At 39.0% G+C, this 16634-nt stretch overlaps 1 protein-coding gene across 2 annotated transcripts in view; it reads right to left on the reverse strand.

Moving 5' to 3' along the window:
• The window catches only part of CDH9 (cadherin 9), a 141254-nt gene that overhangs the window by 90540 nt on the left and 34080 nt on the right, over window positions 1–16634 (reverse strand). The window contains exon 2 of one of the 2 annotated variants that reach the window (XM_019542005.1): window positions 12937–13259. In XM_019542005.1, coding sequence (XP_019397550.1) covers window positions 12937–13164 — 228 coding nt within the window. In that variant the 5' untranslated portion in view covers window positions 13165–13259. Of the gene's footprint in view, window positions 1–12936; window positions 13260–16634 lie in introns of those variants that run through there. The other variant, XM_019542011.1, reaches the window with a different exon arrangement.

The following is a 16634-nucleotide window of genomic DNA, read 5'->3' on the forward strand; positions in this document are numbered from 1 at the left end:
CCAGGTCACAAAATGCTTAAACACAAGAGTCAAGGTAGATGGCATTTACTTGGATTTTAAGAAGGCCTTGACACAGTATCTCATAAATAAACTGAGCGGCTGTGACAGACGATTACACAGTCAGGTGGGTGGCATTGGTCAGGCTACAGTTGGAGTACTGTGTCCAGTTTTGGGCACCATACTTCAAGAGGGATGTGGACAACCTAGAGAGAGTTCAGAGGAGAGCCACTCATATGGTTAGGTGCCTGAAGGCAAAGCCCTATGAGAAGAGATTGAGGGACGTGGATCTTTTCAACTTCCAGAAGAGAAGACTAAGAGGTGATCTTCTGGCTGCCTACACATTCATCAGGGGGTGGTGGGCAAGCAAGGAATAGGAGATGCTCTGTTTAGCAATACAACCCTTGGGGTAACTAGGAACAATGGCCACAAACTGATGGAGAGCAGATTTAGGTTAGACGTCAGGAAGAACTTCTTTATGATAAGGGTTGCCAGAATCTGGAATGGGCTTCAAAGGGAGGTGGTGCTCTCCCCTACCTTGGGGATCTTTAAGAGGTGGCTAGACATGTACCTGGCTGGGGTCATTTTACCTCAGTGCTCTTTGCTGCCCAGGGCGGGGAGTCATACTCAATGATTTACTGAGGTCCCTTGCAACCCAAACTTCTATGAATCTATGAATCTGTGAACTGAAGTTCATTTGGAGATAGAGCACACATAAGGATCATTTTTCCATAGTGAAGGCTGAAACTCATTGCCTACTGTATATCTAATATTCAATTCACACTATATGTCTGATAAGTCTTCTTAAAATCTTTTAAAATGTCATGTTGTTCTCTATATTGGTACATAAGATCTGAAGTTGAATTTGTCTTTTTATTTGAGATCTGAACTTGGACAGGAGCTTCATAACTCATGTCATGTTCATGAAAGGCTAACATTTTTTCCAATGTATGAAAACAGAAAGGACAGATTCCAGCAGAGCTGCATCAATTTAGGCTGGTGGAACAGAAGTCAGAATGTAGTCTACAGTACGTCTGTCTGCCGTGTATTCATATAAAAACTGAGAGGAGAGCACAGATCTCTATTCTAACTGATGTACAATACAGTGTTAAGTTGACTGATTATATTGGTTAGACATGTACATTTCAGTTTCTGGAAGACTGAAATGTGTGATGATTCATGCAATGGACAGATTTTGATGCATCAGATATGTTCATGAGAAAAAGAAAATCACACTGTTTTTGTTTTTGACAGTCTCTTGTTGACAGCTCCTCTTTTTCTCTTTGAGGTGACTGTACATTAAACCTTTCTGGGAGAGACAAGATGTTGCAAAAAAACAAAACAAACACAAAACAAAAATAAATAAATAAATAAATAAAACCCACCAAAAAACAAACCCAAACCAAAAACACCTGATCTGATGCAGACAGTCAAATTGCTCTTTCTAGGTAGTTACACATTGATTTGTTCTGATGGGTTTTGCACTCATTTTCTCACTAGATTGACAGATACCAGGAAACCACATTGCAGTAAAAATGCTTCCCCTTTTCAGCAGCTCTCCTGTAATGTAATCAATGTAATACTTTTCATGGTGTATTATGCTTATCTTGAGAAATGACCTTTGCCACCTTTTTTGCATGAGATATGGTTGTCTGATATGTCTGGACATTTCCACTGTCCAATCTTCCCTTTCCAGTGGTTTAAGATGCATAGTTGAGAGATCTCAGACTTCAAAGCAATGACATTTTATTTAAAGACAAGAGATTATTTATCTGAGATAGCATGTTGCTCATTGTAGTTTTGAGGGGGAAGTAGGTTATAGATGGTTTTTGAGGGAAGTATGATATGTCAGAATGAAATGTCAAAATGAGAGGAGATACACTCCTTGACAGAGGTGCTCAAAATTACATGATAAATGATTTTGTTATATGGTTGTGCAATTTATCCCCCACGTTTACCCCTACGTATATGGATAACAACAGAAATATTAGGTTTGAAGAAAATTAACAGACCCGGAAAGTACTTTTTTTCCCAGTAGAGACCAATATAATTCAAATTTTGGCTCACAGTTATGATTTCTGAGGACCTTGCCTCCAGAAGATGTTTTAGTAAGCTTCTAGCTGGGAGAAGAAAAAAGAAAAATCTGACATGATTATAAACGATATGGTGCCCAGTTCTCGAGTAATCATAGTTCTCACATGACAGAAAAGTTTCTGTTCTTTATTTACCTCTTTCCAGATCAGTTGTTAAGAAAAGTATTTCTAAAGCAGTACAATGTTAGGGATAATTACCAGCTCCTTGGATATCTGGGTAACTGTTTCGAGCTTTAACTCTTTATTTGAAAAAACCAAAAAAAAGAGCTGGTTCAAAAAAATAATAAATGAAGATAATTTTGAAAATAAAATGAAGATACTTCTACAGCAACTTTTAAAATGGAATTTTTTTCATGGGAAATGTTTAACAAACACATAAAATGATCATTTCTTTTCAATATTTTTCAATTTCAGTATTTCTTACACATTCCTTGTGTTTGTTCTTTTATTCCTTCTTTACCTGGACTCCCACTATGCCTACTTCCCAATGACTGCATTTCTGTTTTGCATGCAGTATAGAATGAATGGTATCCACTTCTTTCTTTCTTTACTGATGTTTTTATCATATGGACACTCTAAAATGTTTGAACCGTTACAAAGGAAAACCATAGGAAGTAAAAGAAATGAAAAACAACCCTTCAAGCAAGAAAGCCCACAAATCCGACCCTGGATAACAGTAATACTATTTATGGTAGCGTTCAAATAAATAAAAAATGATGATGAGGGACAGCTGTTTTTCAAAAGAAAATTTTTGTTTGAAAATATTTGAGTTCTGTATAAATGCCATTTCTTATTTTAGAGCATTTTAGAGGAAACATATTATGCACTTTCAAAATACTAGCTTCCAGAAATTGAACTACATTTTAAAATTATTAAATATTTTCCACATAGTATAAGTTTAGCCATAATTCTATTGGTTTTGGACTGAGTATGTAGCCTAGAAGACAGATGACCAAAGCATGGAGAAGATAACACTGCCCCTAGGAAGGCTAGTGCAAACCTGAGCATGCAGAACTGAGTGGAAGAAACCAAATGCTTTGGAGTGAAGTTCAGATTCTGGATAGCTCTCAAGCTGGGTTTGGAGATGTAAGTGCATTAATGGCAGAGATTATGCTATAGTAAACTGTATGGGCCTCGACAATATTGTGGATAATGTTTTTCCACCTCAGGAGGAGTAACTGGTTTTGGCACTGGTTGCTATGCTGGGTGTTCTATGGACCGTGCTCTAAAAATTGGTTCCAGAAATGTTTTGATAGCTTATAACCCAATAGACTTTTGATTGCAGACACCTAAACCTCATTAAAAAAACAACAACAACAACCCTCCCCCCGCCTAAGATCTTTACAGAGTGAGCATTGGAATAACTGTGAAAAGGATCCTTGTTTCTTCATCAATTTAAAGAATATTATTTCAAAATTGGACCTGGCAAACTGTGAAGTTGCTGTAAATGACAGTACTTCAGATGGTGTCACAGAACTAGCATGGTGTGGCATCCTTTTATTCCTAACATTATCTCACTCTGCTCAGAACTGGGATTCACTTATTTAGTTTCATGGTGAAGGTGTTAATGAGTCTGAACTGGACTGTTGGGGACAATTGCTCCATGACTGTGCTCCAATCACAGCATATTGAGGAAAACCTTCCCTGGAAAATATGAACAGTTTTAAAAGAAGGCCATGAAGTTTATACGAAAGAAAATTCCTAAATCCTAATCTGATTTGCTATCTATACATTATGAGGAATGAAAAATGAAAAGCTGAATCAAAGAATAAAAACAGCCCAAAGTGTGACTAGTAGCAATGTCGCTATACTTTCAGTAACTAAATGATATGGTTTGTACTGTTCTCTGAAAACATTACTTTCATTTCTCCCTCATTTTCCTCTTAATGACTGATTCTGTAGTGAGCAACCTTGTCTGGGTATCTCTGATGTTAACAATTGTAGGGTTATAAATACATGCGTTTTAATAACTATTCCAAAATAAAATTGTCTTTCTATCAAGAAGTACATGTACATGTCATAAATCAAACTGACCTTCAAACTGGAGATGTCAGAGTTTTGTTTTGTTTTTCTTTAGCTAAAGATATAATTTAAGTAAGGTTTGGGATGTTATTTTTAAGAAATGTGAAGCCCAATCATAAAAGTGACTAAAACTAAGTCATTCATGGGTCAGAGTAATTTTGGTCAGTCTTAGCTCATTTTGATAGATACTTTTTACTGTAATAATTCCCCTTTAAAAAGGTTAAGTACATTTTTAGCAAACTATAATAGATTATAGGGCTGATTTTACTTGTACAATTGATAAAGATTCTAGTAGAACTAATAGAATGAGCTGCTAATCAACTGTCTTTTGATTTGCAAAATGAAGCCTTAATTTGTATAAGGAGATACTGTGAGGCAGTGTAACTGGTTGCATTTCACTTCAGGCTGTGTCTGAACAGGTTTTACCTTTTTAAAAGGCACTTGAATGTATCACTTGCAAATCATAAGTTACTCAATTTTCAATAATAGATAACAATTCTCATTGTTTCCGTCTCTGAATCCCCAGTTAGAGGCAGATTGTAAGACTTGATTTTGATGGGTTGAGTGTTCAGCCCTTTAAGGAATTCAGACCCAGTTAAGGAGTGTCATGTTGCTTACCTTAAATTGCAAATTGGAGGTATCTAAATTCACTTCAGAAAATACAGTTGCTTATCACTAATACAATTTACTTATATTTTTACTTCTTTTAGACAATGGTAGGAGGTGATTTAAATTCATATGAAATATGTTGTCAATATAAAAGCACTACATAATATTTAACCAATGCATGACGTTGAGATAATTAGCCAGTGAAATAACAGAATTTGCTACTCTGGATGATTACTAACACTCTACTATATTAGGTAACATGAAAACGCCCAAAATAAGAAATTGCCCTAGGAGGACCTAGTGGATAGTATGGTCTTAGGTGTATTAAACAGCTAGAAATTGAGGGCTTAAAGAGGTTGATGTATTGACTTAATACTCCTCTGGGCTGGAAAAAATGCTAGATATAAAATAGTTAGCCATTTTAAAAATACCACAGGGAAAAGAGTCTTGTTTTCTGAGGGTTGAGATATTTTAGCAAGCTCAGAGCATACCTAAAATTCACTGTCCAGATTGCACTTGTCCCAAAATGAAGTTGTGAATGCTTTATTTTAAGTGTGGTCAGAAAAAAGAAGGCAGTGACAGTGCTACTCATCTGTTTATACACATAGCTTTAGTGGCTGAAGCACTTGCCCAGGAAGTGTTCAGACCCACATCTTCTACCTCTTAAGAGAAAGAGCAGTCCTGAATACTGGATTTTTCTCTCAAGACTACTTCAGTTGTTGTTTTAAATCCAATGAGTAATGAACATAATAGTTGTTAACAGTCTGGGCACAAAGGACTCTACTCTCCTAGCTGTGCCCCCAACCACTAGGCCACAGAATAAGTTCCTTCTTGTACATTTTCTTTCTGGCCTTATGAAACCTGAATACTTTTCTGAACAAAGGCACAGCTTCAGCAGGGGGGCATTGAAAAATGCTTATCCAGCCTAGTCTATAATTTCAGAGTTAAGGCATCCTCTATAGAGGTGACCATTTGTGGCCTTGAACACTCTTGGTCTGAAGAAGGCATTATATATTGGTCTCTTCCTGAGAAAGTGTTTAAGATTCTTATATTAACGTTGATGGTGGTGGTGCCACCACCTTCACCACCTTTTTTTTGAGCTATGTTTTAGAAGAAGAGAGTAAGCTTTACATTTTTTTTCAAAGAACAGATGTAGGCACCTACTTTCAGGAAAGGAGTCTGGATCCCAGGTTCAGAGAGAGACACACCTGCAGCATAATTACATGCCTATATCCATGGAAAGGATTTGGAGTTGTGGGAAATCCTTGTCATCAGTATTTCCTACTGGCACTGCCAGTTTTCTGCTTGGAGTAAGGGATTTTTGGATTACTCTTCTAAGATGCAGTGTATAAAAATTCAAGTGGCTAAGTTACGGTTATGGAGTGCACTCCAGATAGCAGCCCATAAAAATAAGGCATTTCAGCATTTAAGTGTTGGTACCTATATTCTTTAATATATTTAGTCCTAATTTTTTAGGATTGGGCCTGTCTCTTACTCTGTATTTGTTCAGCATCTGGTACAATGAGACCACAATCTTATATGCCTTTAGGTAGCTTTATAATGTAATTAATAATAATAATCTGAGAAATATATGATTAGTTTAATTGGCCTTTGATATTCTTAGGAGGAAAATGGAAAGCTGAGATAATAGGAGAAAGGGAAGGCATAGGAAACTTTAGGAAATATTATACATATTATTTTTCACAGAACAGTTGGAAGAACACTATATTAGCTGTGTGTGAAGTTGCCACAGTAAGTTCTTGTGTCTTTTTTCCAACCAATAATGGGGAGGTAAGGAAAAAAAGACACATGGAAAATATATTGCCTGATCTTCAGGTTTACATTTAATTTTCCCTTGTCACATTCTCCCAGAGTGATTGCATCTGGCATACATGTCCTATTTGTGAAGGGTGCGCTGTGGTCTTTGTCTTTTCTTTGATTTATTCCCCAAGTGTCCTAGCCTTAGCACCTGTTGTATCAAATATCCCATCCCTATTCTCTCAACAATATTTTCTGTCTGCCAAATGCATTAAGTTAATTTACTGGTCTCCATTTTCTGCTACCTATCACTGTTCAGTACTTCTGTTGTGAAAAATAATATAATAATGATAATCAATAATGCATGCATGGTCCTACCTGATTAAGGTCCATTAACATATTCCTGTTTTGTTTAATAGCCTCACAACTAGGTTTCAGGACAGACAAACATGTAGAAGCTATGTTTGTGAACCATCTGACAGAGAATATTTCACAGCATTATCTTTGTGTATATTGAATAAATTTAGTGATGCTCACACTCAGATGCTGATATCAAGATTCAATATGTTTGCCAGTATTTCTAGTAATTAGTAGTAATTGCATCCTTGTTTAATTTTAGCTGTTAAGTGTATAGTCAGAGCAATGTAATAACCTGGGATTCCTATTCTGTTAAAGTAAATTTCTTATCTCATTAATATATACATAGTGGGTGTGTCTACATGAGAGACTTTACTATACAGTAGATGAATTCAATGCATAGTAAAGTGTCACCATCTTACTGTGCACTAAATTAGCCTACATTGCAGTAAGCCACTACATGTAAATACAAGTAGTAAACTAACTGTGGAGTAGATACTGCACAGTACCACATGTATAGATGCTCACCTGGAGCAAATTTGCAGCTGGAGGCTGGGCAGGAGGGGTCCCACTTCTGGGGCAGCTTCTGGCCAGCTCCAGATTGTTCAGGGAAACCCCCACCCAGCCTAGCCCAGAGCTGGCTGTGAGCTGTCCCAGAAGCTGCCCCAGCTGCATGGGATAGCCTCACTGGGCAAGGGGCTTCTCCCCATGTGCAGGGACCAGGAGAGCTCTACAGAGGCAGCTGCATCCCAGCCTCTTGTACATTAGGACCTCTCCCAATGTGTATGGAGCTAGGAGACAGCTGTTTCTGCAGCTGGCAGAGCTCTTCTGGTCCCCTGCACATGGGGACCAGGCTGTGCTCCCTGCCAGCCCCAGGGATAGCATCCCAGGGGAGCCTGGATCTCCCTCCCCCTGGCTGCTATACAAGCCAGAGCAGGGTAGGAACAGCCCTGTACACTGGGAGCCAATTTGCTGCCAACAGGGGACATTTGTAGACATGCTCCCAGGGAGGGGTTACTGGGAGCGTCTACATATGATGCTATGTCACTGTAGTGATGTGCTATGGTGGTGTAGCTTATTGCTATGGTGATGTAGCTTCAGTGGGCATAAACTATGATGCCAACACTACATAAACAAAGCAATGACCAACTTCGCTATAGTACATTGCTACAACGATGTAGCTGCTCAAAATAACCATGTGCCTGTGGGACAGTGCAGTAAAGGCTGTTACTGTGCCACTACTTAGTACTTCCTAAAGCAAGTATTAAATGATGGTTCAGTAACAACTGTGCCATGGAAGATACATGTAGATGCACTCTGCATTATTTTACTGCATAGTAAGCCTTTATAGCATTAATAGCACATATAGATGTGCCCACAGTTGTGCAAGACAGGAATTTATAACCCCGAAGTAGAAACTGATCTGACATATCAAAATTATGGCTATGCCCTATATATTTACTAGGGAATAGCCATAGAAGGTCAACAAATATTTTGTCTGATGATAACGTACTTGGAGTGTTGGAGACATGATAGTCCAGGGAGTATACGAGAAACAAGTTAAAATATTTTATTGTACCAGTTGTATAGTTGCAAGCGATACTAGATAAGCTTTGGGGCACAGAGTGCCCTTCTTCAGATTGTCTGATAATGTAAGACAACTGGAAACTGCTAAATAGAAAGATTACTCTGAGCTATAACACTTGTCTGTTGTGAATGCTCTTGACCAGTCACAGGACAATGCATAAGAGGGTTTGCATGATGTTCATGTGAGCATCATACTGTTGCTAGTGCTCCTACTACTGTTTGTAATAGGTACTTAGTGTGCAAGGAGTAGTTTTACTGTTACTTGTTTTAATATACCACTGCAGAGCATATACATGTGCATATACACAGTGGAGAGATTGTGGAAAAGGCAGCCACTCTTTGGATATTGCTACTGTTGCTGCTAATGATGATGGAAAATGTGGTTATGATGTAGTTCCTCCCTTCCTTAATTCAGCATTTCCCAACTGGTGTGCTGTGGCACACTGGTGTGCCATGAGGCACGTCCAGGTGTGCCATGGCATTTTGAGCTGGACCCATGCCCCCATCTGCTGCTGCTGTGGAGACAGAGAGATGGGGAGCATGGCTCCAGTCAGGCAGGGGGCATGGCTTCAATCCAAAATGCCATCCAGCTGACCTTGTGCTACCCCCCTATGCCTCTGGTTGGTGTCTGGCTGGCTGTGTACCACACCCCAGCCATATGTCCAGTGTGCTGCAGTGCTTTTTTATTCAAGTAAGTGTGCCATGGGACAAAAAGGGTTGGGAAATGCTGCCCTAATCATTTTTTCCACCTTCTGGATACCCTTCATTTTCTAATTGTCTTTCTGCTTTTCTATAAAAATCTGCTTCCTTTTTTTTTCAGCTTCTACCCCACCTCCCCCCTTCCACCAACCATGCCATTACTATTAGACAAAGGTCACATGAAACTACAACTGAGCCAGGTATCCTGAAGATTCTTGGTCATCACAGAAATGTTATGAAATAATTTACCTATATTTACTCTGCTTCATAGTAAGGTTATGCGCACAGGACCAGCTCTCCCAGGGTGGCTGCCTGAAGTAAGCACCAGGACTCTAAGAGCCACTCTAACTAAAGCACCCAGAATGTCATGTGTATCAGTGTCCCCCCACTGAAAAATGGTAGCAGGGGCACTTTAACTAAAGCTCATGCTTTAACTTTAGTTAAAGTACCTCTACCACCATTTTCTTGCATGGGGACACTGATACACATGATGCTGGAGTCTGCTGGAGTGCAATAATTACCACACTCCAATAGACTTGATTAGTCGAGCCTCCTCTGATGTTCATCAGAGCAACCTCTCTACATGTGTATAGGTACCCTAGGGGTCTAAAGACCCAAGTAGGACCAAGAGTCTGTCTAAAAGTCAGTTAGACACTGTTAGGATCACTCCAGAACTTGGGAGAAAGCATCTCTCAACACATACATGAAGGTGTGGTAGCTGAGATTGAGTACACTGAGGAGCTGGAGTGAAGTAGGATTAGCATGGCTAGCAGGGGGTGCCACAGCTTCCCTCAGGGGTCAGTCCTGCTTTAGAACTTAAAGGTCAAAACTAGCACCTTGAACTTTGCTCAGAAAGCTACTGGGGACTAGTATAGACTCTGGAGTTAAGTGCTCCTAGCAACCTACTCCCCTCAGAAGGTGTGCTTCCATATTCTGCACCAGCTGCAGTTTCTAATTAGTCTTCAAGGGCAACCTCACATAGACCTCATGGAAATAGTTTAGTCTTGGCATTACAAAGGCACAGATAGAGGTGGCCAGATTTGATTCTGAAAGGTTGCAATCTTGTTGCCAGGTAAAGTTTGTGAAAGATACTTCTAGCCACTTGTACCACCTGAACATTCAGGAGCACCCCTAGCCTGCAAGCATGAGTGACAGGAGGAGAGGGAGGTTGAGCCCCAGCAATGATAGGTGACCCAATCCCTGCCAAGTTAAATGTTCTGTACACTACCATCACCTTTGACTTGTCTGGATTCAGTTTCAGTTTGTTCACCTGCATCCAGTCCCCAACTGTAGTCATGCCCTGAGGATGCACTGAAACTGCAAGACCTAGGTCAGATGATAGTGCCTCACTCCAAATTCCTTTGTAATCTCACCCAGGGGCCTTATATGCACATTGATTAGAAGGGGTGGCAGGATGGACCCCACAGGAAAGGTCCCAAAAATTATAAACACTTGTCCATTATCACTACTTAGAACCAGATAACTTTACCTTGAAGTGATTTATACCAGTGTAAATTTGTGCTGTGTGTGTGCTCCATGGCATAAAGTCAATTTACTTTAAAGTAAACATGTATATATGTACACTGTAATTTACTGTGTAAGTTGAAGTGGAATATAATATATTAGAAAATGGTACTGTATCACCATTTTATTGTTGCTACATGGTAAAAAATTGATTTGTGCAGGTATAACACAGGTAAAATTTGTAAGCAACATGAAAGCAATAATTCTCTGTTGTGTGTGATGTTTCATATTGAGTCAAAGGACAAATTTAATACACACACTGACAGACAAGTAATTAGTAACTACCCCATTCCTAATAACAAATAGTCATACTGTAGGCAAAATATGTGGAACTTGCTACAAATTGAGCCCTCAGGAGAGAAACATGACTACTCCTTTTAGATGGCTGTCTGATTCTCTAGCAAATATATTTAAAATTGTTGTTTCTTAATTCATTTTATTTTCTTTCTAGTGTAATATCATTATTCTGTTCTAATCTACTCTTTTTGCTTGCATCTGTCCATATTAAAGAGGGGCTGTATGGGAATTCTTGCTACTAGCTACTCCCTATGGGTAGGAATTAAAGTGCTCTCTCTTCACATGTAACCCAATTTGCTAATTACCATCAGTTTGAGGGAGAGAATACTAAACCTGAGACAGCGCAATATCAGTTATGAGAAATGCCTAAAAGTTGTTTTTAGGGGAAAACTAAAATACTTAGTTTATTTTCCTGTTAGTGCTATTTAGGCCAGCTCTTGCTCTCTCAAAATATTTATGACAGCACTACTGCCTGAAGTTGAATTGCTCCCATTTACAGCATTTGAACTGAGAACAGACACAACCATTTTGCATAATGTCATGTCATGAAACAATGTAACATATTCTGACTAATAAAATTATTTGGAGGGTGATGCTATTGGTTCAATATTGCTTTTTTGGAATGCAGTGCATGGCCTGGTGTGCTTACCATCTGTTTACAGATTCAATAATTGCCCCTTTCCTCACACAGATTTTCAGTGGTGGAAGCAAGGAGATGCAGAGAGATACAAAGTCTGGAATTCATTATTGCAGATGTCCATTCTTATACCTTTATTAAAATCATTCAGGTTACTTTGAAGCCATGCTGGTACAACTGAGTTTAAAATCAACTCAAATGTTTCCCACTTAATGGCCTTCTTAAAGTTTTTCTAACGTAAAGATTCTCATTTTTTGCAAAGAGAAAATTATTTTTGTGGCCATTCATATATTATGAATCTAAATATATTTAAAATACTGTGCACCCTGTGTTATTTCTCATTTGAAATATTACTCATTATTTTAAGGTACCTCAAACTGAATTTTATGCCATAGTGGGCACATCTACATGGCATGAAGCAATAATAAACTCCAGTGCATATCACACCAGAGTTTATTGCCTCCTGGCACCATGTTTTAATGTGTGTTGAGCTAAGTGGGAGTAGCCTGGGCTGGCAAGATGTGCAGGGGGTAGAGGTCTACTAGCCTGGGGCTGCTCCAACCTTGCTCAATTTGCTGTAGAGGGGTTTTCTGGGGCACGGGAATGTTCCAGTGTGGGGCTGAATACCCTACAGGAAAGATGATGCAATGCAGCAAATGCTAGAAATTTAATATTCCTTGATGAAGATGGAGAGGAAGGGTAGGAAGTTAAATTAAGAGTCACAGATAGAGAGCTAGAATCAGAGATATTGTTGTTGTTATAGATGATGTAAGGAAGAGGACTTGTACAATTCAAGGAGCTACCTTTCCCAGATTGTTTGGGTTTGAGTTTGTTTGCTGGAGAAAGGATAAAGGACTAGCATGTTTTCTTTTTATTTTTTTAAAAACATCTTGTCCTGGCTTAATCTTGTATAAAGACATAATTTTCATTATTAAGTGGAATTTTACACATGAGAGGATCTCTGTAGTCTTACTAATACCACAGAAACAAAGTAATTGAAACATAACCTTTTTGCCGCCTTATTTAATGTTTATCTTAAAAACGGAAATCTGATTGCAACTGATTCTGTGATGAAACTCATGTGTTGGTTAACCAAGAATGAGTAGTGTTCAATTGGAAATGTTCCCTTTTGTAGTCAGTACAGTACTCCATCTTCTTCTCTGTTTTCCCAAAGAAAAAAACAAAGACAAAAAAGCACATCTACAATACATTAGAAGAATCACCATTTTAGTGGTGATTTGAAAATAACATCCACTCAAATATAAAAAAAATCAAATCAGGAGGACTGTGCAAAGCTGGGAAGAAACAGTTGTCATATTCATCATCTCTTAAGCACCTTTTAAATACAAAGCTTACCTTGCCCACATACTGGGTATCTGGACCCGTGTACTCCTCCAGCAAGAAAAACTGATTCCACATCCAGCCACGTTTAGTGCGGTGCAGTGTTTTCCCAGCATCCTTTGATAGCCCCATTATCCTTTCAGGATGCAAATATTTGCTAGTCCTTTTTGGGGATGGTGTCAACTGCACCACATGAAGTATACAACTCCAGATCAAAAATGCCAGGCAGTAGTAAGTCCTCATTGTTTGCAGCTTCAGCAAAGAGGCTGCGTGTTGAACTTCTCTCCTATTTCACCACAGTAAATGTTTTTAAGTGTTGTATTCCACTTTTAAAGGACCTGTGAAATAGTCAAAAGTTTATGGGTGAGTAGCAGTAATCTTCTTTGGATACTTATATTTTACCACAGTTGTGCATCAATCAATGTATTTGTACAACTACTGGATTTTAGGACTTTTATGCCTATAAATAAATTACAATTTTAATACAGGCCTCCTGGGAGAGTTATTCCAAGAGAAAACATGGGTATACAGATATTCAGGCTTTTTTTCCTAGAGTAAAATGGCTGGTCCAGGAGCCTCTGGCTGTACATTGCCAACACTGCAAGCTCCATACTTTTCAAGGTCTCAACATTTGAATATTTGTACCTGCAGCTCTGGGAAAGTTTTCTACTAGAAAATAAAACTGGGAGAAATCTATCAAAATATTTGAATGTGTACACAGTCACAGTCTCTTCAAATCCTTGCCCTCTGTTTCTCCCTCCTCCATCATATACATTAATAGATTCACAGCCATGATTTGATCAGGTAATATATTTCTATATCTTAAAAGTTAAATGGACCAAAATAATTTTATTGCTACATTTAGTGCAATTCTAAAGCAAAGAGCTAGCTTCCCAGCTTCTAGTGTGATCCTGTTATCATGTGAGAACCTACACATCAAAAGAATTTTAAATATATTTTCTCTCAAGCTATTCTCTCACTGCTGTGGTACCATTCTTCCCCTTGCCACCTTGTGCACAGATGTTTGAGTGAAACTAAATGTTGTGCTGTACATGATTACATGTTTCCTGTATACTTTCCTTCCAAATTGCTTGAATGGTGTACAAAGGCCTTGCTTGTATAATTACTCATCCATTCTTAAGCCAAGGAAGATTCTGTGACACAGAAGGGATTTGTTTGAGAGGGCCTTAGTGATGGAAGAGACCTTCCATGGCCCTTCTGGACTGGGTTGACTTATACTTCCCGGACCTGTACTGAAAGAGCTCCATCCAGAAAAATCTCATTGGAATCTATAGGGATTCTGCATCTGGACTACAGTTAATCAGGGTATGGCTCTTTTTAGCTCCAAAGAGAAAAAATACACAATGAAAAAACCTTTCTTATAAAATGTCAACATTTCAGTGAAAAATTAAAAACAAAAAACTTTAGCTGAAAAATTAACTCCCTGTTAAACTAGCACAACAGAGTGGGAAGTAATATTTAGGGTGCTGACAGATGTGCAGCTCCCTGGTCTAACTCATGGCACTTCACAGAAAGCACCATGAGTTAGACCAACCCTCCTGACCCAACAGACATTCTCTGTTGGGTTGGGAGGGTGAGGGATCGATTTCCAATCTGGAGCTAATCCACATGAAGAACTATAAGTGTCTGCACTTCTCCCCCCTAACCCCTCCCCCCACCAGCTCCTGCATTGTCTGCATGATGGGAGGGGGAAGAAGGGAGGGGAGGGTGCTTGGGCTTGGTTTGCCCAGCCTGTGCAGCGCAGGACAGGGGGCAGGTGGAATCAAGACCCCTGCCTGGGGGGAGGGAGGGGGATAGGCTCCAATACGTCCGTACCCACTCTGGTACCGGCTTGGAAAACCCCAGTTTAAGCTCCCTCTCCATCCTTGTCTCCCCTCCCATCATGCAGAGTGTACCAAGGGCAGAACTGGGCTGCATCAGCCCAGGAGTGATCAGACAGAAGTTAATGAAAGCTCTCCACTTCAGAGTGCTTTCATTTGAAACTTCATGTAATGAGACATAATTTTTCACAAAATCTGGCACTTTTAAAGTGTACTTCTGTCAGGGCAAAGCTGTAGAGTGCTTTCAAGGAGATGATCATACAACAAATGTAACTTCTGCCTATGCCCTTAGTTGCTTTGTGCCCCTGCCCTCCCGGACCCTCCAGGCTGAGCTTCTAAGCTGCATAAGATCTTCCCATGGTATGCTATGAACCACCTCTTGTTGAATTGTCACTGCATAAACTGAGGTACAGACTGAGGATCCCAGCCCAATAGAAAAGAATGGGATGGATGGATATTAAGCATCAAAATGAGCACTGACAAAGCACTATAGAAGCAATTTTCAGTCTGCTTTTCCTGAGGGGTGGGAGGGAGGTGGAGGGGAAGTCAGCAATAATTGTTTGGTTTTGTTTTTCAGTAGTAGAAATATGAATTTTTTTATAACAAGAAAGAAAAAAAGGAAAAAATAAAAACATGTCTAGTGGAAAATCCAACTTTCTGTTGACAAACAATATAAACAACTCTGCTCTGGACATCCTGTTTTGCACCAAGGCCAGCCAATACAGGCCCCTGCATCTCTGGAGAGTCATGATTATGCTGAAAATCTGCACAGACTCAGGGTTCTTCAGTTACATGATCCTGAAGCAAGATGAAAGCTTTAGTGCTTTTACTGACTTCAAGCAGACTTTTATCTGAGGAAAGAAGTGGAGTCTTGGAATGTTTAGCGATCTCTAGCATCATGTTTAAAAACAAAAAGAAAACATTTGTGAAGGCATCTAATTTATGCAGAAAATTATAGTTATAATGCAGGAAAAATTGTATTTTCCTCACTTTTTAAATTGAAGAATCAAAGCACACAGTAAATCAACACTAATTTGCATAAAATCATGCATGTACATAGATTTTGGCATAAATTAGAGAACATTTTCTCTTGTGGTTCTGTAGGTATTCTTGATATCTTGTTTCTCCTCTTGTAATGTTCAATATGTTCTTTTTGCATTGCAAAGACCATAAGGTAACCCTCCCATGGCTAATTTAATGCCAGTAAATTACCAAATTCCTAAGTCAAGAATGTGTTATTGAAAGGGTAGAGCATTGCCTTGTTATTTAAACTCAGTGACTACCAATCAGAATACTGTCTTTTATTCCAAGTGACAAATTCATCTTTTTTAAATTTTTAGGTATTGTTAACCTCAAAGCTCTGTACTGAGAACATACATTTAAGCCCTTCTTGTTTTTAATTAAAATATTTAGCAACCTAGGACATAACATGGAAGTTACTAGGTCAGCAAGTCTAGCGTTCTATTATCTCAGGAAATTATTGAGGTGTCATTATGTGCTGTTCATAAACTGATCATGCTACATCATAAAATTGGGTTGTTCCCCAACAACCCCTCTCGGTGACTACTGACATTGCTGCTTTCAAATCTCACATCACTGAGTGCTTTTAATTTCTAGCCTAAATTTACTACTAACCAAATTATGCCCACATGACCATGTGCCTACATTGTCCTTCACCCTAAATTACTGTCTTCCTTTCCCAGTGGTTACCTCCTGATATGTTTATAGAAAGGAATCATGCCCATTCCATCCTTTTGTTTTGCTTGTCTAAATTAGCCAATTTTAATCCCTGTTTGTAATTGTCAGTTCTCCTGATGATCCTATTAGCTTTTCTTTGTACCTGTTCCAGTTTGAATTGATTTGAATGTGAAT

The sequence above is a fragment of the Crocodylus porosus genome, unplaced genomic scaffold, assembly GCF_001723895.1.
Source record: "Crocodylus porosus isolate Cpor-Errol unplaced genomic scaffold, CroPor_comp1, whole genome shotgun sequence".
Lineage (NCBI taxonomy): Eukaryota > Metazoa > Chordata > Crocodylia > Crocodylidae > Crocodylus > Crocodylus porosus.